The following is a 21,951-nucleotide window of genomic DNA, read 5'->3' as shown; positions in this document are numbered from 1 at the left end:
CTGTAGTTCTCCTTTATGATCACAGGTTTATTCTAGAAATGAAGGCTATTTTTAGAGTCAATCTTCTAAAAGGGTTGTTTTCTGCCTGAAAATAATGTCCAAAGTACTGAAATTGAAAATTACTCCCAAAACAACTGAGAGGTACATAGTGGATGTGAAGAGATTTTTACCATGTCACCAATGAGGTCATTAAAAGAAGAATAAGAGTACACATCATAGAAGAGTAGACAATGCAGGGCAGGATGAGATGGGATGAACATAAGGTGAAGGTGAAAGATGAGAAGTAGCCAGTCTCAGTGCTCTCAATGTGACCTTGGTATGCTCATTTCCTAATCAGACCAATGCTGCCTCTGAATACTTGGGGGTTTGAAGAAGGGAAAATGCCAAAGAATGAAGGAAGTTTGTAAACAATTAAGTTAGAAAGGTAGATAACTGGGGCTAGATCTGTGAATTCTCGGCTAAAGGGAGCTCCTGGATAGGAATTATCTTAAACAGTATAGATCAGTAATTTTTCTAAATCATATTTTAGAATTTTCTAGAGCATGTAAGGGGCTAAGTGACTTCCACAGGATTACAAGAGCTCATGAATCAGAAGCAGAACTTAAACTCAGCTCTTCCTGGCTTTATATTCAGCTCTCTATGAAATACACTATTCTGCACAATGAGTGGCATCACAAAATAAATAAACTCAGATTAAGGAATGGGACATAACTAGGATGAATAAATATGAATCTGAACTGTAGTATTTGTAGAGTCAGCTGCTAAGCATCTGAGGCAAAATTTGAACATGGGTATTCCTAATTCCAAATCCTTTGCCCTATTCATGTTGCCACCTACTTAAATAAATACATAGTAAAATCACAAGATTTCTATAGTGATTTGTGATATTGAAGTGCCCAGTTATGATCCCAAGTATGAAACCAGACCAACAATGTAACACACAAGAGGGATTTTATTAACACAAATGGCAGTTTGGGCTCAGCTAGAAAAGGCTGGGCCCTGAGTCTGGGTTATTGGTTCCTCACCAATAATAAAATTATTGGTTTCTAGAGGGAGGTATGACAGGAATTCCTGGGCTGGGATCCTTATTGGTTCCTGGCACATTCCAGTTAACTGGTTCTTTATTACTTGACTTTAGGGGCAAGGGGGTCAGGGAGAAACTAGGTTTCAGGGCTGGTCCTTCAATATCACCAACAGACAAATCTGCTTAGATTTTCATTGTGATGTCACAAAAGCAATTGAAAAATTTGTTTGGAACCTAAAAGATTCAAGTTATGAAAGGTTAGGGTTGGGGGGCAGCTTACTGACAAGCAAGGATGAATTTAAGGTACCAGAGAGGGTTTTGGAATGCCATTTCCAGGACACACTTCAAGAAGGTCTTATGGACCTGAATAAGAGGATTAAAATATGCTCAATCTACTATTCCAAAGGTAAGATAAAACAATTCAATCTATGATCCAATGAGAATTTGACTTTAAGCTATCTAATTAAACCCTGATATTAAGGGGACATGGAATTCACTATTAAATACATTGTGGAATGGTCTCAATTTCCTGAGGATTAACAGAAGGACCACTTTCAAAATAAAGACTTCTCTATAAGAAATTTTCTGCCTATTCAATAAATCAATCAATAGCCATTTAGTATGTGACAGTCTTGATGATAGATAAATGGTGAGGAATTTAAAAACAAAAAGGAAATAATTTCTGAATTTCAGGGAGCTTCCATTCCAATAAAGGAGACAACATGAAGAGGGGAAAACAGCATAGGAACATATAAGATACTTCTAAAATGAACATGAGTTAGTTGTAGTAAGAAGCACATTGAGAGCTGGGAAGATTAAGAAAACATTAATTCAACCTATAGCTAGAGTTGCTATTGCACAACACAATGGAAAAAGAGATCTTTATATCTGATTCTAAGTTTCTAAGTTTATTACAATAAGAGAATAGATGAAAAGGAACAGGTATCATTAGTTAAGGGAAACGAATACAGATCATAATAAACATGATCTAAGTCCAGCCTTTAAAAGCCACAGAGTGTTGGGAGCCATCAAACACCCACTGTCTGACAAAATCACAGTTTGGGAAGTGCCCCCAGAATATGAGGTGCCCATTGATCCCCTTCTATGACTTCTCTCTCTTTAACTTCCCTCACTAATGGATGACTATTGTTCTCTCTTCAATACAAAAGAAATGATATAAGAACAAAGACTTATAGAATAAATATATATATCCCACCTTAATCCCCCCAGATTATTACCCTAAAAGATTACATTCACAGAATTAAAACCTAAAGATCATTACCCATTACCTGCCTCCTTTCCCTCTCCACAGAGTTACATTCACTCCCATTACAAGCCAGGCAACTCAAGAACATCAATCACCTTCAAGAAACACTCCACTGCAGACAGAAACCAGGCAACATTTCCAGGTTCTTTAAAATAACACGAGAAAAATAGAACTTGTAAATTAAGGAAAACCCCAAATATGGTCTGCTTTAAGTTACCTTTTAACCCTGTACTTAGATACTAAATGTTTTGTTATCCATCTCCTAAGTAATTGTGATTGATTGTGAAAACTGACCAAAAGTAACAATGATTCTCGTTAGGTCAGGGAGAACTAACCTCCAGATCACCCTGTTTATGTCTTTCATCTATAGCAACAATGATTCATTGACTATCTCCTTAGGCTATGCATCTGTTGTTAAGTTCTATGGAAACATATAGAAAATTGATTGCATGCCAAAGAAGTATGTACTCACTAAGCCTATATAATGAACTAACCTCTGTGTCATGGTAGAACACTATGTGATGCCTACGCATGTGGGACTGAGCACGTAGTTCCTCTCATTCCACAACTGAAATCATCACACCTGGACAAAGTGGACCACGAAACCTCAGAGACACTGCTGGATGGTTCTCTAAAACAGAATGAGTCTAGACTTGGTACCATATAACTTACCAATGAAACTGTTCTCCCAGCAAAGAGAGAGGGGTATTTTGTATCTTATTGAGGGAGGAGAAATTATAGCTATCATGACTATTTCTTCCATCTAGGTATAAGGATTATTCTTTTAATCTAAACCTTGGTTGCCTTTTGCAGATGCAGAGCATTGTATAAAATGCCCAGAGTTTGAGTATCCTAATAAGCAGAGAGATCGCTGCCTCCCCAAAATTGTGACCTACCTGAATGTGAAAGAACCTTTGGGGATGACTTTGGCCTTTGTTGCTATTTTTTTCTCTTTATTGACAGCTCTGGTTCTGTTGGTCTTTGTGAAATTTCAAGACACCCCAGTTGTCAAAGCCAATAACCGGACGCTCAGCTACACTCTTCTCATTTTCCTTACCTTCTGTTTCCTCTGTTCCTTACTCTTCTTGGGCCATCCTACAACTGTCTCCTGTCTCCTCCAACAAACAGTATTTGGAGTTGTGTTCACAGTGGCCATTTCCTCCATTTTGGCCAAAACCCTAATAGTTATTCTGGCTTTCAGGGTTATAAGGCCAGGGAGCTGGATCCAGATATTCATACAGTCTAGAATGTCCAACTATGTTGTTCTCATCTGCTCAGGGGTTCAAGTGATTTTCTGTGGCTTCTGGTTGGGATCCTACCCCCCATTTCCAGAAGTAGACACACACTCTGAATATGGTTACATAGTCATTAGATGTAATGAGGGGTCTGCCTTTTTATTTTACTGTGTCCTGGGCTACATGGGCTAGCCCTTGGAAGCTTTACTCTTGCCTTCCCTGATGCCTTCAATGAAGCCAAGTTCATCAATTTTAGCATGCTAATGTTTTGCAGTGTATAGACCTCCTTTCTCCCTACATATCAGAGTACCAAAGGGAAGGCCATGGTGACAGTGGAGATCTTCTCTATCTTGGCCTCCAGTAATGGATTACTAGGATTCATTTTTATTCCCAAGTGTTATGTGATCCTTCTGAAGCCAAATAGGAACACAACAGGAACAAGGACAGGAACCCAGAGGCAAATCATGAATAAGCCAGATGCCAGAAACAAGATTTTTCTGGAGCATGGCCTTAAACTGTCAGGTATTGGAATAATAGATTTGAAGAATAACACACATTAATCTAAAATAGTCATATCTCTCCACTATGGTGATGTTTGAATCCTAATTGGCATATTATGGCACTTTCTCTGCTACTTTGTCAAATTCTACTTATATAAAAGGGCTGGATTCCCATGATGCAATTGAGTACTGCTATTTTAAGAATGTTGCTACAAGTTCTAGTGGATACTGCTGCCATTGCAGTGGTTAAGTTTGGGAACTCCAGATTTTTAGAATGTTGGAAGTTCTAAGTGTCTTCCTTTGGACAATGGGAGAATGGAGACAAAGATTTATGGGGAAACTCTCCCATCACCCATATGTAATGTCAGTTTCCATTAAGTCTTTCACCATCGAATTCAACAATAATTTAAATGGTTGAAATTTTGGAACTTTGGTATGTATTAACCATAGCTCCACAGGTTTTTACTTATTCTGTTCAGATAAGTTCAAGGTATTTTCTTTATGAATCATCTGCTTTCATCTAATGCTCTGAGGAAATTGTGGGAATCGAGTGAACCACACTGACTCCATCTTGTGATTTAATTCTGGTTCTATCTTAGTTCCCTTTCTATTTAATCATGGTTTTAGTCCAATTTCTGTATGGTAGGACAATTTTATTCAATTCTGATACTTGTGAGAAAACTTTATTGCATTATTTGAACTTGTATGACTGAGAACCTTGACCACCTCTAACTATTTCTTAGAGACCCTTAAGTAAGAACTTAGGCTATGCTGACAAGAAACCCAGTCAGTTTCAAATACTGATAAAAGAAATTTTCTCAAAATTATACATTACAAGCAAGCCTTATGTCTTAGCTGAAAACTGGCCTGGTAATAGTCAATCAGTTATTATTCCCATGCTCCCTTGATTGAATACAAACAATTGGAGGAGTAGAATGCTACTTTTTCTTATTTTAGAGAGTTGTTCCTATTCACTCACCTCCTCCTAACTTGGAAAATCCCTAAAATTTTTTCTAATTTTTAGTCAGAATTCATAATTTTATGTCCTGCTTTATATCATGCTACTTGTTTTCTTAATGCAGAAAAATTTTTATCCCCCTGTATTTAGAGTCCTGTGCCAAACTGAGGAGGCCTGGTCATGATTTGTTATACAATTGGCATGTACATTTAATACATTGATATGCTCAGAAGCTTGAACCTTTATAGCCAGGTCAAATCAGGACTCTGACACCTGGCGTGACAACTTTTCAGAAAAAGTCCCCTGAACATTAAGAAAATGTCTAGTTAAGACTTTATCTCATAAGATTTCCCTCCCAATCTTGGACTTTCTGATCCATTTTGAATTTTCTGAGCAAAAAATAGAAAAGGAACATTGCAAAAATGGAGGAGAAAAGGCAAGTCCTGCCTGACCTCTCCCAAATTCCCCATCACATAATACTAAAATAACAATTCAAAATGAATTCTGGAGCAGCAGAACCCAAAAACACAAGACAAAACAATTTTCTCTGTCAAGGCAACCTAGAAGGTCAGCAGAAAAGATCTCACACCAGATTGAGAGTACAGTGCAGGCAATGCCCCATTAAGATATCAGTAGGCTACATATTGGCAAGCCAGCAGCAGGATATAAGGGCAATTGAATCAGCAGTAGTAGTTTTCTGAGCTTTCATCCTACAGACAGTAAAGGGGGTTAGACAAATGGTTAGGAGGATATTGCAGGAGTTCCTTTGGTACAGGACTCTGTTGCATAATAAATAAGAAGATCTCTGTCATAGTTCTTAGTCACAGTTTCAGGGTAAGTAGGATCACTAGTTTCACTGGAGCTTGTGGACTCAGAGGAACAGGAATGTTGGTCATAGTTCCAGGCTGGGAAAGTGCACTGTTGGTTGCTCACACACAAGGATGAGGGCCAGGAGAGAAATAAACATACGTTTCCTTAGATCATACCACCTTGGGAGTATTAAAAACTTAATAGTCCTGAACTTTTCTGAACAAACTCTGAAAACAACTGCACAGAAAACCTGAAATGTGGAGTGGTACCCCATCCATCCCAGGTACAGAGTCCAATTTTAACATAAAGATAAAAGTCAAAAAATAGGCTGAGAAAATGAGCAAACAACAAAATAAAGATCATGACCATAGAAAGTTACTATAGTGACACAGAAGGTCAAAACACAAATTTAAAAGACATCAAAGTCAAATGTGCTACATTCAAAGCCTCAAATAAAAATGTTAATTGGTCTCAGGACCCAAAAGAATTCCTAGAGGGACTCAGAGGGGATTTTTTAAAATCACATAAAAGTAGTAGAGGGAATATTGGGAGAAGTAATGAGAATGATGAAAAATAAAGAGGCAAGAACTTGGTTTTAAAAAAAAAAGGCATAAAACTGCTGAAGAAAAGAACTCTTTAAAAACCAGAATAGGCCAAATGATAAATGAAAGACAAAAATCTACTGGAAAATAGAACTCTTTAAAAGGCAGAATTGGCAACATGAAAAAAGATGTACAAAAATTCACTAAAGATAATAATTTCCAAAAAATTAGAATTGAACAAATAGAAGCTAATGACTCCATGAGACATCAAGAAAGAATTTTTAAAAATTAAAAAAAAAATTTTTAAATAGAAGAAAATGTGAGCTAAATCATTGGAAAAAACCCTGAAAATTAGGTCAAAGAAATGACAGATCATGACAGTCATGATCAAAAAAAGATCCAAGGAGACAGTTATGTATTCCAGCAGGTTGAGAGCCAGGCCTAGAGATGAAAGTTCCCAGATCCAAATCTGGCCTCAGACACTTCCTACCTGTGTGATCCTGGACAAATAACTTAACCCCCATTGCCTAATCTTTACCATTCTTCTGTCTTAGAACCAATGCACAGTATTGATTCCAAGATGGAAGATAAGGTTGCTTGTTGGGGGATTTTTTAAAAGAGAGATGAAAGGTAAGAGGTTTTAAAAAACAACAACAACTATTCTTCATCTTTTGAAAAACTATCAAGAAAAAGTGCCCTAATATTTTAGAACCAGAATATAAAATAGAAATTGAAAGAATCCCCCAATCACCTCCTGAAAGAAATTCCAAAATGAAAATTTCCTGGAATATTATAGCCAAATACTAGAGCTCCTGTGTCAAGGAGTAAACACTACAAAGAGCCAAAAAGAAACAAGGCAAATATTATATATCTACAGTTAGGATTATACTAGATTTAGCAGCCTCCACACAAAAGCTTCTTGACTTGGCATATAGTATTTCAGAGTGAAAATTACAGCAATGAATCACATACCAACAAAACTAAGCATAATCCTTCAGGGGGAAAATACACATTCAGTTAAAAAGAGGGCTTTCTATCTTTCCTGATGAAATGATCAGAACTAAATAGAAAATTTTCTTTTCAAATATAAGATTCAAGAGTATCATAAAAAAAGGTAAACAAGAAAAAGAAATCACAAGAAAATCAAGAAGGTCTCTACATGGGAAGATGATGCTTGTAACTCTTAAGAACATTAACATTATCAAGGCAATTAGAAGTATACATAGACAGAGGACAAGAGTGTGAGTTAAATATAATGGGATGACACCTAAAAAATGAAATTTATGTGTGAGAAATAGGAATATAATGGGAGAAGGAGAAAGGGAGAGGTAGAATAAAATAAATTCTCTCACATAAAAGGGGAACAAAAAAGCTTTTATAGTGGAAAGGGAGTTAAGGGGTGTGGGGAGAGTGTTTAAACATAATTCTCATCAGAATTAATGCTCAAGGGGGCAGCTGGGTAGCTCAGTGGATTGAGAACCAGGCCTAGAGATGGGAGGTCCTGGGTTCAAATCTGGCCTCAGCCACTTCCTAGCTATGTGACCCTGGGCAAGTCACTTGACCCCCATTGCCTAGCCCTTACCACTCTTCTGCCTTGGAGCCAATACACAGTATTGACTCCAAGACGGAAGGTAAGGGTTTAAAAAAAATTTTTTTAAAGAATTAATGCTCAAAGAAGAAATAGCCTATATATTCAGTTAGGTCTAGAAATGTATTTACACTACAGGAATGGGGATAAGAGAGTAGGGGGCTGATAGAAAGGAGAGTGCATTGTGGGTGACAGTAGTTGGAAGCAAAATATTTTTGAGAATGGAGAAATGTGAAAGGAGAAAGAAAGAACAAGATAAATGGGGGAAATAAATGAATAGAAATAGACATTAATCTAACTATGAAAAAATTATAGCAATTTCCTCTGATAAAAGTCTTATTTTTCAAATATGGAGAACTGAATCAAATGTATAATAATTAAAGTTATACTCTAGCTGAGAAATGAACAAAAGATATGAACAAACAGTTTTCAGATGAAGTAATCAAAGTTATTTATAGTCATATGAAAAAATTCTCTAAATCACTTTTGATCAAAGAAATTTAAATTAAAACAATCCTGGGGTTCCTCCCCATATCCATCAGATTGAATACTATGTCAGAGAAGGAAAACTATAAATATTGGAGGACATATGAGAAAATTGTGATACCACTGTTGATGGAGTTGTGAACTGATTCAACCATTAGAGAGAGCAATTTCAGACTACGCCCAAAGGGCTATAAACACTGTGCCTACCATTCAACCCAGAAATACCACTTCTATGTCTATATCATTCAAGGAAAAAAATAAAAGGAGTTATGTGTACAAAAATATTTATAGCAACTCTTTTTATGGTGACAAAGAACTGGAAATTGAGGGGATGCTTATACATTGGGGAATGTCTGAACAAAATGTGGTACATAATTAAATTAGAATACTATTGTGCTATAAGAAGTGACATGCAGGCTGCTTTCAGAAAAATCTGGAAAGACAACATGAACGAACATGAAATGAAATGAGTAGAATGAGAAGAACTTCATACACAGTAATAGCACTATTTTGTGAATGGCATAGCTATTGTAATTAGAACAACGATTCAAGATAATTGTGAAGGATATATAAAAATGCTATTCACCTTCAGAGAAAGGACTTTTGAAGTCTGAATGAAGATCAAAGCATAATTTTTAAATTGGAATTTTATTTTCCTTTTGGTTTGTGTTTTCTTTCACAATTATTATAGTGAAAATCACCTTTAAAGATGTTATAATATTAATTTATGGTCACCAAGGAATTTACCTAGGAAATTCCTAAGATGAAACACTCAAGTCAAAATGGAGTTTATGGTGGTTTAATCACAATGGGAGTAGGAAAAGGAGAGGGAGAGAAGGAAAGAGGAGGAAAGGGAAAAAGGTTAACTCAACCTTCTGGCAGAGCCAGAGGGAGTTTAGGCCCAAAGGGCCATGGTAGAGAAGAGAATCAGTCCTTGACTCACGTGACTGATCTGAAGGAAAGCTGTCTGCAGGCCTCCTCCCTCCTCAAGCTCCTAGCACAAACTCCCACCTAGTTCTCTCCACAGGAAGTGAGCGAATTCCAGAGGCTGTTCCCTACCTCACTTCCTGTGCCTCACAAGTGCCAATGGTGGCTCAAGCTCAGTTTGGGACATCCCATGTGGGCAGTTATTTATTTCTGATTTGTCAGAATTGACTAGCACATATCCTTGTAGTGTGAGTGTGCACAAATTTGGGTGCTAGACCAAGCAAGATGGAGATTTTAAAATTCACACAATGTGACTAATATGGAAATATGTACATATGTACATGTATAACCCATATCAAATTGTTTGCCATCTCAAGAAGGAAGGGGAGAAAGAGATAGAGAGAATTTGGATCTCAAAATTTTAAAACATCAAATGTTGAAAAATTTTGCTTGTAATTGGGAAAAATAAAAAGTATTAAATTCAGTATCTTTTTTTTTTAATTTACCAAACTAAAGTTTTCACAGAATCTTGGGGAAGGTTTATTCCCCCACTGCTGGTAAAAAGATACTCTCTTTAAGTGAACAATGGGTAAAGAGACATTCCCTTAAGGCAAAATAGATGAATATGTAGCTATACATATATATATATATATATATATATATATATATATATATATTGCCCATATTAACAGAAGAAGAAATAGAATACATAAGTAACTCCATCTTATCCAAAGAAATTGAACAAGCCATCAATGAATTCTCTAAGAAAAAAGTCCCAGGGGCAGATGGATTCTGGCCAAATGAGTTATGCCAAATATTTAAAGAACCATCGATTTTATTACAATATAAACTATTTAGAAAAATAAGTGAAGAAGGAATTCTACCAAATTATTTTATGACACAAATATGGTGCAGATAGATAAACTAGGAAGAGAAACAAGTAGAGAAAAAATTAAAGACCAATCTCCCTGATAGATATTTATCAAAAATTTTAAATAAAAAACTGGCAAAGAGATTAAAGCAATATATCACAAGGATCATATACTATAACCAGGAATGGAGAGATGGTTCAATATTGGGGAAACTATAAGCTTAATTGACCATGTCAATAGCAAAACAACAAAAACCACTGATTACCTGAATAGATACAGAAAATGCTTTTGACAAAATACAATACCCATTCCTATGAAAAACACTAGAAATCACTGAAATAAATGAAGCATTCCTTAAAATGATAAATGACATCTATCTAAAACCATCATCAAGCATTATTTCTATAAGAGATAATAAGCTATAAGCCTTCTCAGTAAGATCAGGGGTGAAACAAAAATATCCATTATCACTACTACTATTCTGTATTGTACTAGAAATGTTGCTCTAGAAATAAGAGAAGAAAAATAAATTGAATGAATTAGAATAGGCAATGAAGAAACAAAGTGATCAATTTGCAGATATGATGATGTACATAAAGAATACCAGAAAATCAACCAAAAAATTAATTGAAACAATTAACAACTTTAGCAAAGTTGCAATGTATAAAAATAAACCCACATAAATCATCAGCATTTCTACTTACCAACAACAAAGTCTGACATGAAGAAATAGAAAAAAAGAAATTCCAATTAAAATGTCTGTATAAAATATAACATGCCTGTGAGTCTATCCACCAAGATAAACCCAAGACCACAATTATAAAACACTTTTCTCACAAATAAAGTCAGATCCAAACAATTGGGAAAACATTTGTTCCTTATGAGTAAGCCAAGCTAATATAATGAAAATGACAATTTTATATAAACTAGTTTAACTATTCAGTGTTGAATCAAATCAATCAATGCCAAATCAAATCAAAATAAAAAATTTAAAAAGTTATATCACAGTGCTAGAAAAATAATAAAATTCATCTTGAAGAACAAAAGGTCAAGAATATTAAGAGAATTGATGAAAAAATATCAAGGAAAGTGGCTTAGGCATCCTATATGTCAAACTGTAGTAAAAAGAAGTGATCATCAAAATAATCTGGTACTGGCTAAGAAATAGAGTAGTGGATCAATGAAATAGATTAGGTACTCAAAACGGTAGTAAAAGAACAGTAATCTATTGTTTGATAAGCCCAAAGATACAAGCTTTTGAAAGAAAACTGACAAAAACTGCTGGGAAAATTGTAAAACAGTATGCCATAAACTAGGCATAAACCAATATCTCATACTATATACCAACCTAAAATCATAATGGATACCTGATTCAGAAATAAAAGGTGATACCATGAACAAATTAGGGGAACATGTAATAGTTTACCTGTCAGACCTATGGATAAGGAAAATTACTAAACAAGGCATAAATAGCATTACAAGATGTTAAATGGTTAATTTTAATCACATTAAATTAAAAAGGTTTTCACAAACAAAACCAATACAATCAAATTTAGAAGGGAAATTTAAAACTGGGGGTGGGGGGGATTTTATAACAAGTATATCTAACAAAGGCCTCAATTTAAAAATATAGAGAGAACTGTGTCAAATTTATAAGAATATAAGTCATTTCCCAATCAAAAAATTGTCAAAGGGTATGAACAGGCACATCTTAGATGAAGAAATTAAAACTATAGTCAATTTTTAAAAATGCTCCAAATCACTATTGTTCAAAGAAATTCAAATTAAAACAACTGAAGTACCACTTTACACCTATCAAATTGGTTAGTATAAAAATGATAAATATTGGAGGGGATGTGGGAAAATTGGGACACTGATGCACTGTTGTTGGAGCTGTAAACTGATACAAAACTTCTAGAGAGCAATCTGGAACTATGGCCAAAGGGCTATAAAACTGTCCATACCCTTTGACCCAGTAGTGCCATCACTAGGCTTGTATCCTAGAGGTCAAAGAAAATGAAAAGGACTTTGAAGATTGGATTTGGCTCTCCCCTGATTGTAACAATGAAGGTACTTAGTTCTTCCTTTATTGTGAAGATTGAATTGTAATCCCCTGATTATAACAATGAAGATACTTAGCTCTTCCTTTATTGTGAAGATTGAATTGTAATCCCCTGATTGTAACAGTGAAGATACTTAGCTCTTCCTTTATTGTGAAGATTGAATTGTAATCCCCTGATTGTAACAATGAAGATACTTAGCTCTTCCTTTATTGTGAAGATTGAATTGTAATCCCCTGATTGTAACAATGAAGATACTTAGCTCTTCCTTTATTGTGAAGATTGAATTGTAATCCCCTGATTGTAACAATGAAGATACTTAGCTCTTCCTTTATTATGAAGATTGAATTGTAATTCCCTTTCTATTTTTAGATTTTAATCCCCAAGGTGTTAACTCAGTATTTAAAGTAAAATAAACCCATTTTAACTATAAAAGGGTGTTAACTAACCACAAAAGATATAACTAACTACAAACGGTAGTTATACTTTGAGTGGGCAGTCCTAGAGAGGAGCATCTGCTATGATTGGTAGACATAAAATTTAGGAGAGGTGACACAAGAGAAAAAGATCTTTAGATGGAGGAAACAGAGGCACAAAAGCATGAATCAAGGATTCAGTCACTCGGAGGAGAGGCTGGAAGATCAATCACTTGGAGTTGGTCTGGAAGACAGACACTTGAGGAGAGACTGGAAGACAGATGCTCAGACTTGAGTGAAGACACTGGGCTGTGGAACTGGACCCCTGGTAGTGTTGCCAGCAGAGTGTAGAGAGGAGACACCCATCCAATATAAGGGAAGTCAACGTGTTTCTCTGGCAATCAGATGCAGGATTGGCCTCCCCAGTGAGTGAGCCCAGATGGTGTTCTGATCTCACCACTTCTGGCTATTTGGAGACATCAGGAAATTTAAAGTAAGGGGGCACCTTAGAGAACTTCCTGAACCCAAGGAAGGAGAGGCCATAGAGGCATTCTCATGCATTATCCTCAGTAATATGCTCTGGAGGGGTCACTGAACAAACCTGGGGAGTGCTGAGCAAGTCAGAGAAGCCTAGGCTGTCAGTGCTGGAAGGACTCTCAGATAGTATCTATAATAGCCCTCATCTGAAAATGAAATCCTCTCCTGCAGCAAGGGAGTCACCCAGTTTCTGACTGAATACCTTTACTAACATGGATTTGACTACCCAGGTAAGTTCCTTCTAATTTTAAATCTCTCTAACTCTACCAATATCCCAGTTCTCCCAGCTCTGTGTTCTAAAGGCTCTTTCAGGAACCTCCCAACTCTAACATTCTAGCTTCTAATGGACCTCCCAGATCTAACATTCCTTATTCTAAAGTCCTTCTCTGGTGTAGGGTCTGCTCTCCTGGCCTGGGATCTGTCTTCCTTACCCCGTGCCACATCCCTATACATGCCGCCACAGCAGATAGCTCTGGGCTAGGCCTGTACTGAGCAAAGTCTGAGACACCTGGGTTTCATACCAAGGAAGATTCAGACTGTAGACAGTGTGTACTACCTAGCCAAAACCCTCCTTGTTACTGGTGGTGGCAAAGTGTAGTAAAAACATTTCTAGGCAGTCAAGTTAACCTGGACTCTTTTTTTTTTTTAAACCCTTATCTTCTGTCTTGGAGTCAATACTGTGTATTGGCTCCAAGGCAGAAGAGTGGTAAGGGCTAGGCAATGGGGGTTAAGTGACTTGCCCAGGGTCATACAGCTGGGAAATGTCTGAGGCCAGATTTGAACCTAGGACCCCCATCTCATCTCAAGGCTTGGCTCTCAATCCACTGAGCCACCCAGCTGCCCCCTTAACTTGGACTCTTGTCCTAGTACTACCGTTGACTTGCCATAGGAGCTTGGGCAGGTCCTTTCAGGTTGCACATCTAAAAAATGAAGAGATGGGATTTCCTTAAGGCCCCGTTCAATGTAAAATTTTCTCTTTCTAAAATTGGTGACTTATGTAAACCAACTTTCTGTTAACCAGAATTTTTAACCAGTTGGTTTTGTCCTGCTCTTGGTCTCTTTAGATATTACCAATAAAATTCTTGCCCTTTGGCCCCAGGATGCTGTCCAACCTATACCAATGGTTCTGGAAGGATGAGTTCTGGTTTCCTGCTGGATACACATGGACTGACATGGAGGATGCCAATGGGGTCACATACCCTCATCCCAAAGACCTCCTGGCAACCATTCCCTTAGCATTCATCTTAGTGATTGTCCGATATAGCTTTGAGAGGTGAGTCAAACATGAGCTTCTCTGTCTCTCCTTTTCTGTCTGTTTCTCCCTGTCGAAATTTCAGTTTTATTGATGCTTTTTATTATTACAGAAGTCACTGCTTATCATATTGTACTCCTTCCTCCAACCCCTCTCACACACACAACTTGAATCTTCCCTTGTAACAAAAGACAAATGCAGAGGCCATGTCTCACAGCAAATATAACTAGTATTCTGCAACCACAGCTCCCTCCCCACTTCTCCAAGGAGAGCAGAAGCAGGTAGTGGATTATCTCTTCTCAGAGGATGAAACTAGATTATTACTGTTATGTAGCATTTAGGTTCTTACCAGTGTTCTTTTCACTGAGATTATTTTAATCATTTCCTAGTTCTTCCTTCTCTCTACATCAGTTTGTAGTTTTCCCAAGTTTCTCTGAATTCCTCACATTTGTTATTACTTATAGCATAGTGATATGTTATCAATCAATCAAGGATTTATTGCACATCTACCATCTGCTTTGCTGCTACCCCCAAAGACCATGTGACTTGCAACTGAAACCTTCATTATATGTTGTCCATCCTATTGGAATGTCAATGGGAATTGACTTACTTCTCTATTTATATCCCCAGTGCTAATACACATAATTACTTAAGAATTTTTTTTCATTCATTCATTCCTACTAAGTGCCAGGCCTTGTACTAGTCACTTGGGATCCAAAGAGGGAAAAAAATCTTAGTTTTCAAGAAGCTTACATTTTAGGGAAGGGGAAAGGGGACAAGATGTACCACATGTTCGTATATCCCATTTTCTCGTATTCTCAATCACTGACAGATCATTATGCTTCTAATTTTTTTTCTACTGAAAAAAAATACTATGAACATTTTGTTATCTATGAGACCTTTTTTCTGCCTTGAAGCTCAGTAGGACATATAACTTGCCCTGGGGCGTGTGGGTAAAAAAGTATGAACCGCTAATGATTTTTCCCACTCAAATCTCAATTGTTTTTCCCATGAGTTTATTAAATTCATAGATTTGCCAATATTGTATCAGTATATCTATCTTCCCACAGGACCTTCAAGGTGGACTCCTTCTATCTTTGGTTATCTTTGCTAACTTGCTGGATTTGAAATGACACTTCAGAAATATTTTGACTTGCATTTCTCATTCCTATCAGTCTTTCCTATAGCTTTTTATAGCTCATTCTTCTTTGAAAAGGCAAAGCATTTCTCAAATGCTTATGATGTTAATCGCTGTTGACCAAACATTTCTGAGAATTATTTATTTGTGTCCGTCAACCATTTAGATATTGGTAAATTATTCCTCATTGCATATTTTTGCACTAGTTTCCCACTGATCTTGGATATCAGATTTTTATCAGAGATAATTGATGTTTTCTCACTTAATGTTAATATCCTCCATTGATTTCTTTTATATTGATTTTCATTTTCTTCCTAAGGCAGCATTTTCTTTCTACTTAGTTTTCCTCATACTAACTTGATGCTGGTCTAGCTCCACTGGTTCCTCCACCCCAACCTCAGTAAGCATTTATCTTTGTACAGTTTCTCATTTGGAGGTGACTGAACTCTAAAAAGTGAAGTGATTTGCCCAAGGTAAAACAGAGGGCAAAAAGAAAAACTAGAGTTGTAACCCTAGGCCTCTGACTTCAGTTTCATTGTTCATTCCACTGAACCATGTTGTTTATTTTATATTTTTAAATTAAAATTTTTTCAACTAAAAAGCATTTTTTCTCCCTCCCATCCCGTCTCCCAAAGAAGATAAACAAAGCCTTTGTAAGAAATATGCCTAGTCAAGCAAAACATATTTCCTTATTGGTCATGTCAAAAATGTGTTTCATTGGATTGAGTCCATTTCTTCTCTATTAGGGGTGGGCAGCATACTTCATCATCAGCCCTCTGACGCATGGTTGAGCATTTCATTGATCAGAATTCTTAAGTCTTTCAAGTTGCTCATTTTTACAAGGTCGTTATATTTTACATTGTTCTCCGGGTTCTGTTAACTTCTGTCTACGTCAGTTTATACAAGTCTTCCCAGGTTTCTCTGAAACTGAACCTGTCATCATTTTTTGAGGCACAATATTAAATTCACAGACCAGGATTCCTTCGGCCATGCCTTTATTGATATGTAGTTCCTTGGTTTCTAGTTCTTTACCACCATAAAATGAACTACTATAAATATTTTTGTACATGTGAATCCTTTTCCTTTGATTTTTTTGGGCTATGGGTCTAGCAGTGGTATCTCTGGGTCAAAGGCATGCATGCTCTTTATACCAGATAATAATTTAAAGAAGCTAGCTAGGTTGAAAAGACACTTTGCGCACAATAAGCCTATGTAATTGTAGCAGATAAATATAATGCAACATTACTAGTTCACTGGAAATAAAAGGGACATTTATATCTTTACTTTCTTCCAGTACTCTATATTCTAGCAGCAGCAGCATTGCTAGAATTTATATATTGCTTACTATGTGACAGGTACTATGCTAAGCACTTTATAATTATATGAACTTTACAACAACTCTATTAGGTGGGTATAATTATTATCCCCATTTTTCCTTTAAGAAAACTGAGGCAGCAGAGGTCAAATAACTTATCTGGGGTCATAGTATCTGAGACAAGATTTGAACTCAGCTCTTCCTGTCTCCAAGTTCTATCCATGCTGCCACCTAGCTGCTTCAACTGGATGATCCTGTGGGCCTCCCTCCTCCTCTCTCTCACATACATTCCTACTCAAATACATTCCTATATCCTGTTACTTCTATGCTCTTTCTATATTCCCTATATCTTGACTATTCTCCATTCCCTAGGAATTGACAACTTATTCTTTATTGTATATTTTTGCATTAATTCTTTACTTATCTTGGATATTGGAAATAACTGATGTTTTCTCATTTAATCTTAAAAGTGTTACATATCATACTATTCCTCCATTTATTTCTTTAGTATTGAATTTCATTTTCTTCATTAGACAGCATTATGCCTTTCTGCTTAGTTTTGCTTATACTAACTTGGTACTAATCTAGCTCCATTGGTTTCTCCACCCCCAACCTCCATAAGCTTTTGCTTAATCTAACTCCTCATTTTCTTGGGAAAATGAGCCCTAACAAGTCAGGTGATTTGAATTCTCTCCACCTCTCAAAAGCCAAGTCCAATACCACTTCTTCAAGAAAACCTTTGCTGATCCTCATCTTCTCTCTTCCTCTACTGGTAATGACCTCACCTATCTGAAAGTGTCCTTTTATTTTTCAAGTTCTCTGATGCATTTATCTTGTAATATTATGGATATCTGTGTGGGTATCACCACACAATAGACTACAAACTCTCTGAAGATAAAGATAACATCTTAGCTAAAGCCTATATTTCTACCATCCCAGTACCAAGAATGGAACTTTTTAGACAATAGGCACAATGCTTGCTGGATTTAAGAGGAGGAGAATATCTGTTCTTTGACTGCAGTCCAGCTTTTCAAGGGATATTTCTGATCAGAGAGTCATTTTCAGTGAAGCTCCTAACCACTTCTTGATAGTCCAAAGGCCTCCCTCCCATAGAGTGATGGACTTTTTTTTGCCCAAGTTCAGCACCCTGTATGAGCTCTCATATCCCTTCATGTAGTTTCCATACATCCTCCCCATTCTCCGTCTCTCAGACTGTGCCATGTTAGTTCTTTTAGGCCAGTTGGTGGACAAGATTTAGCTAAGGCAACTCCCAAATGGCCAGGGATAGTGGGAAAGGGAGAGAAGAGAGTTCTGAGTCATAGTTGGTGTGAAAAGGAAGGTAGATATGGCTTCTGGGTTTCTGACTACTCATCTCTTCCTTTTTCCTCTCGCAGGACCATTGGTATACATTTGAGCAGAATCATGGGTGTTCGTGACCACATTAGATTAAAGGCTGCCCCCAACCCCAATCTGGAGTCCTTTTTTCAGACTCAGAGTTGGAATCCCAAAGAGGTGAGCAGGCTCCAGGTATGGAAAGAATTCCATGTGAAGGACTGGCTCAGACACAGACTCCTTATGCGATCATCTCTGGGAGGATCAATCTCTGCGGAGTTGACATTGGATAGAATTGGCAGTCTACAAGACCTGGCCATTTTATTTATGATCTCTGCCACTAACTTGTCATGTAACACTACTTCTCTACTTCTCCTAAGAGTGAATTTTCTCATCTGAACAACTGGGGTAGTTGGAGGCAGCTAGGTGACTCCATGAGTTGAAAGCCATGAGAGCCAGAGATGAGAGGCCCTGGGTTCAATTGTGGCTTCAGACACTTCCTAAATGTGCATCCCTGGGCAAATCACTTAATCCCCACTGCCTACCCCTTTCCAGTCTTCTGCCTTAAACCAGTTGTGAATTTTAAAAATTAATATCCAATACTCCAGGTATTATATTTAATAATATTTATTAATATTTAACTTGAAGCAAAGGGAAAGGAAAAGGCTAGAGAAACTGAGAGAGCTCCCCAGCCTTCCACATGGACCAGAGGGAGGTGGGGTGGCCCTGCCAGAAACTAAAATACCAGCAATGTAAGTAAAAAGAAAAGGGCGGGAAATGTAGTCCAAAATACAACTTTCTAATTACACACAATTCAGAAGATAAGGGCTTTTGAAAAATTGGGGGGACTGAACCTCATGATTTCTAAGGTCATTTGCAGATCTGGCATTCCATTTTTTGGACATAAGTTTGCTCATTAAAAGTCAGCCTCTGTTCTTCACTCTCACTCACCACCATATTCAATCAGTTGGCAAAGTTTCATTTCATCCACCTCGAACATCTCTTGCATCCCTCCCCTTGTCCCCTCATTACATTTTGTCTTCATTATTGTTCCAAATTGATCCCCTTGCCTCTAGTCCCTCCCATCTATCACCTATCCACTGCACAGCTGCCAAGCTGACAGTTTGATAACCGAGATCTGAACTTGTCATTCCCTTACTGGAGAAGTACTAGTGATTCCCTATTAGCGCTGAGAATCAAATGGAAACTTTTTGATATTTCAAATCCTTCATGATCTGACTCCACACTGTTTTTCAATGATCATTACACATCACTCTCACTCTAACTCTCCCTGGGCCAATTTAACTGGCTTAGTGGGTGCTTAGAAGGGTTTGTTAAGTTGGAGTAATTGAATGAGGACCCACCCAAAGGTGGCAGGCAGCTGCAACAGTGGAGAGAAGACTTCGATGAGTGATGTTTTGAAGGGAAAAACAAGACTTGGCAGGAGATTGGATTTGTGGAATGAGTTCAAGAAAGGAGTCATGGATGATTCTAAGGTTTTGAGCTTGGGTGGATGACTGGGAGAATGGTGGTACACTGGCCAGCTGATGCTCATTGAATGCTCTCCATATTCACTTACACCTCTGGGAACTCTCAGCTCTAGGATCACCTCCTACAACATGGCTTTTCTGATTTCCCCACAATTTGTGTTCTCCACAAATTACTTCCTGTTTATTTTGCATGTATTTTGAATATTTTTTATCACATAGATTTCCTTCTAGTAGAAAGCAAGCTCTTGGGAAAGGAAAATATTTGTTCTTTGGTTTTGCATCATACTTAGCACATAAAAGACATATAGTAGTTGCTGAATTCAACTGAAGTCTAATGTTCCTGCCAAGTTTGGTTCTTTCAGAAAGACTGGCCCAACATGAACCTCTTCCTTGTGTCCTCAATAGCAACAAGACCCTGGCAGGAACTGGCATGTAGCTTGGGGAATACTTTGACTAAAGGACCAGCCCAATGCATTGGTCTGGGGACAGACAGGGAGGTGGCTTCCTGATTGCTACCCATGGACACTAGGCTCAAGCTTTCTGGATTGAAATATGTTCCTTACCAGTCTGTGGTACCTGTGGTGCCAAAAGGTACCTTCTGGAGGAGAAGACCTAAGCAAACCAAGGGAAGAGGACATGTTCTCCATTGTCACTGAGATTAAGGTCTCCCCTTTCCCTTGTTCCCCAGGCTCAGCTGAGTCTCCTGGTCAATCAGTGTGGCCTTTCTGTGAGACAGGCTCAGTGCTGGTTTCACTATCGAAGGAACCAAGAACAGCCAAATTTGACAAAGTTCTGTGAATCCAGGTAAGCTCAGGAGGGGGAATGATGAAGAACTAGCACTAGGATGGGGAAAGTGGGGAAGGGGAGAGGGAGGAAAGAGAAGGTTAGATGAAGGAGCTTTGGGATCAGACTTCACTGGGAAAGGAGGAGCCCCATTTGTTTGTCAATCAACCGCCCATAATAATAAGTACATTTCAATGTCCTGACTCTCTTTTACCCTTCTCACCCTTGTTTTTGTATTTTCAGTTGGCGATTTTTATTTTATTTTTCTTCTTTCTTTGGTGGCCTCTTTACCCTCTACAATGTGAGTATATCCTGTCCCATTCTCACCATAAGGCTCTCTACTCCACTCTGTCCTTTCATCTTTGCTATTCTCATCTTCAAATCTTCATTATCCCTCTGACTCTTTCCACTGAATTTTGCCAATTATTTTATTCCTTTAGTATTTGTTACAATTAACAAGCATTTATTTTCTTTCTCCCATTTCTCCCCTTCCCCAAACCCCTTATGACAAAAAATGCTTTGTCCAGCAAAACAATTCCCATATTGACCATGTCCCAAAATTCTACTTTTATCCATGATCATCATCCTCTCTCCTTCCTTCTCCTCTTATTTACTCCATCCCCATTCTCTTTGATCCAGTTTCCATATTTATCATGTACCTCTACCTCTAAATTCTCAAGTGCCAAAACTCATCTCCCTCCCTCTACTTTCTTTGCCCTCTCTGACCATCTTCTTTAGCCCTCTCCTTCCCCTCCATCCCCTGTCCTTTTTATATTCTTCTGTTACCTCAATCCTCTTGATCTCCATCTTCTTGATCACTCTCCCTGTCCCTCCATTCCCCTCTTCACTGCCTTCTTATCTATCCCCACTGTCTTTATCCCTTTATGACCCCTTCCTACATTAGCAATTTCACTCATTATCTTCCTTGCTCCATTTCCACCTGTTCATTCTGTTCACCCCACATTCTTCTCTAAGCAGGTGAACAGGCTAATAGCTAACCTGGGACTCAGAAAATAGGGAAACTCGGGTTCTTTGGTGGGTCCCCAGATTTATGTGTACCATTTGGAAGGTCTTCGTATGATTGGGGTAAATATCCCTTTAAGTCACAAACAGATTTGAAGCCTGTTGGTTAGCCCTTTTGAAAGGTTTACTTGGGTACAGCTACTAAGCAGGCTACCACTCCCCAGAGCCACAAGTCAGAGTTGGATGATAAGTGGACACCAAAATGAAAGCTCTGAAAAGGGCTTAGCAAGCCTTCACACAGAGATGCTAGTTCTTTTTGGTCACCCCATAAAACCCAGGTGAGAATAATTTGTTCCAAAATCCATGAAGTCAGACAATAAAATCACCAAAATCATCCAATATATCCAGGCCATCACAAGTCATTCTGACTTTTGTCTTGCCACTGGACTTTGACTT

At 37.7% G+C, this 21,951-nt stretch overlaps 1 protein-coding gene across 3 annotated transcripts in view; it reads left to right on the top strand.

The window, feature by feature from the left end:
* Positions 1-236: 236 nt before the first annotated feature.
* Positions 237-21,951, top strand: part of LOC100025667 (ceramide synthase 4-like) — a 43,253-nt gene continuing 21,538 nt past the window's right edge. The window contains exons 1-6 of one of the 3 annotated variants that reach the window (XM_007489473.3): positions 237-316; positions 1,361-1,430; positions 14,322-14,495; positions 18,322-18,439; positions 20,438-20,553; positions 20,776-20,833. In XM_007489473.3, the coding sequence (XP_007489535.2) occupies positions 1,408-1,430; positions 14,322-14,495; positions 18,322-18,439; positions 20,438-20,553; positions 20,776-20,833 (489 nt within the window). In that variant the 5' untranslated portion in view covers positions 237-316; positions 1,361-1,407. Of the gene's footprint in view, positions 317-1,138; positions 1,431-14,286; positions 14,496-18,321; positions 18,440-20,437; positions 20,554-20,775; positions 20,834-21,951 lie in introns of those variants that run through there. The other 2 variants (XM_056822049.1, XM_007489474.3) reach the window with 2 other exon arrangements.

The sequence above is a fragment of the Monodelphis domestica genome, chromosome 3 (genome assembly GCF_027887165.1).
Source record: "Monodelphis domestica isolate mMonDom1 chromosome 3, mMonDom1.pri, whole genome shotgun sequence".
NCBI lineage: Eukaryota > Metazoa > Chordata > Mammalia > Didelphimorphia > Didelphidae > Monodelphis > Monodelphis domestica.
Note: the sequence above shows the minus strand (reverse complement) of the source record. Positions and strands in the feature narration are given on the sequence as shown.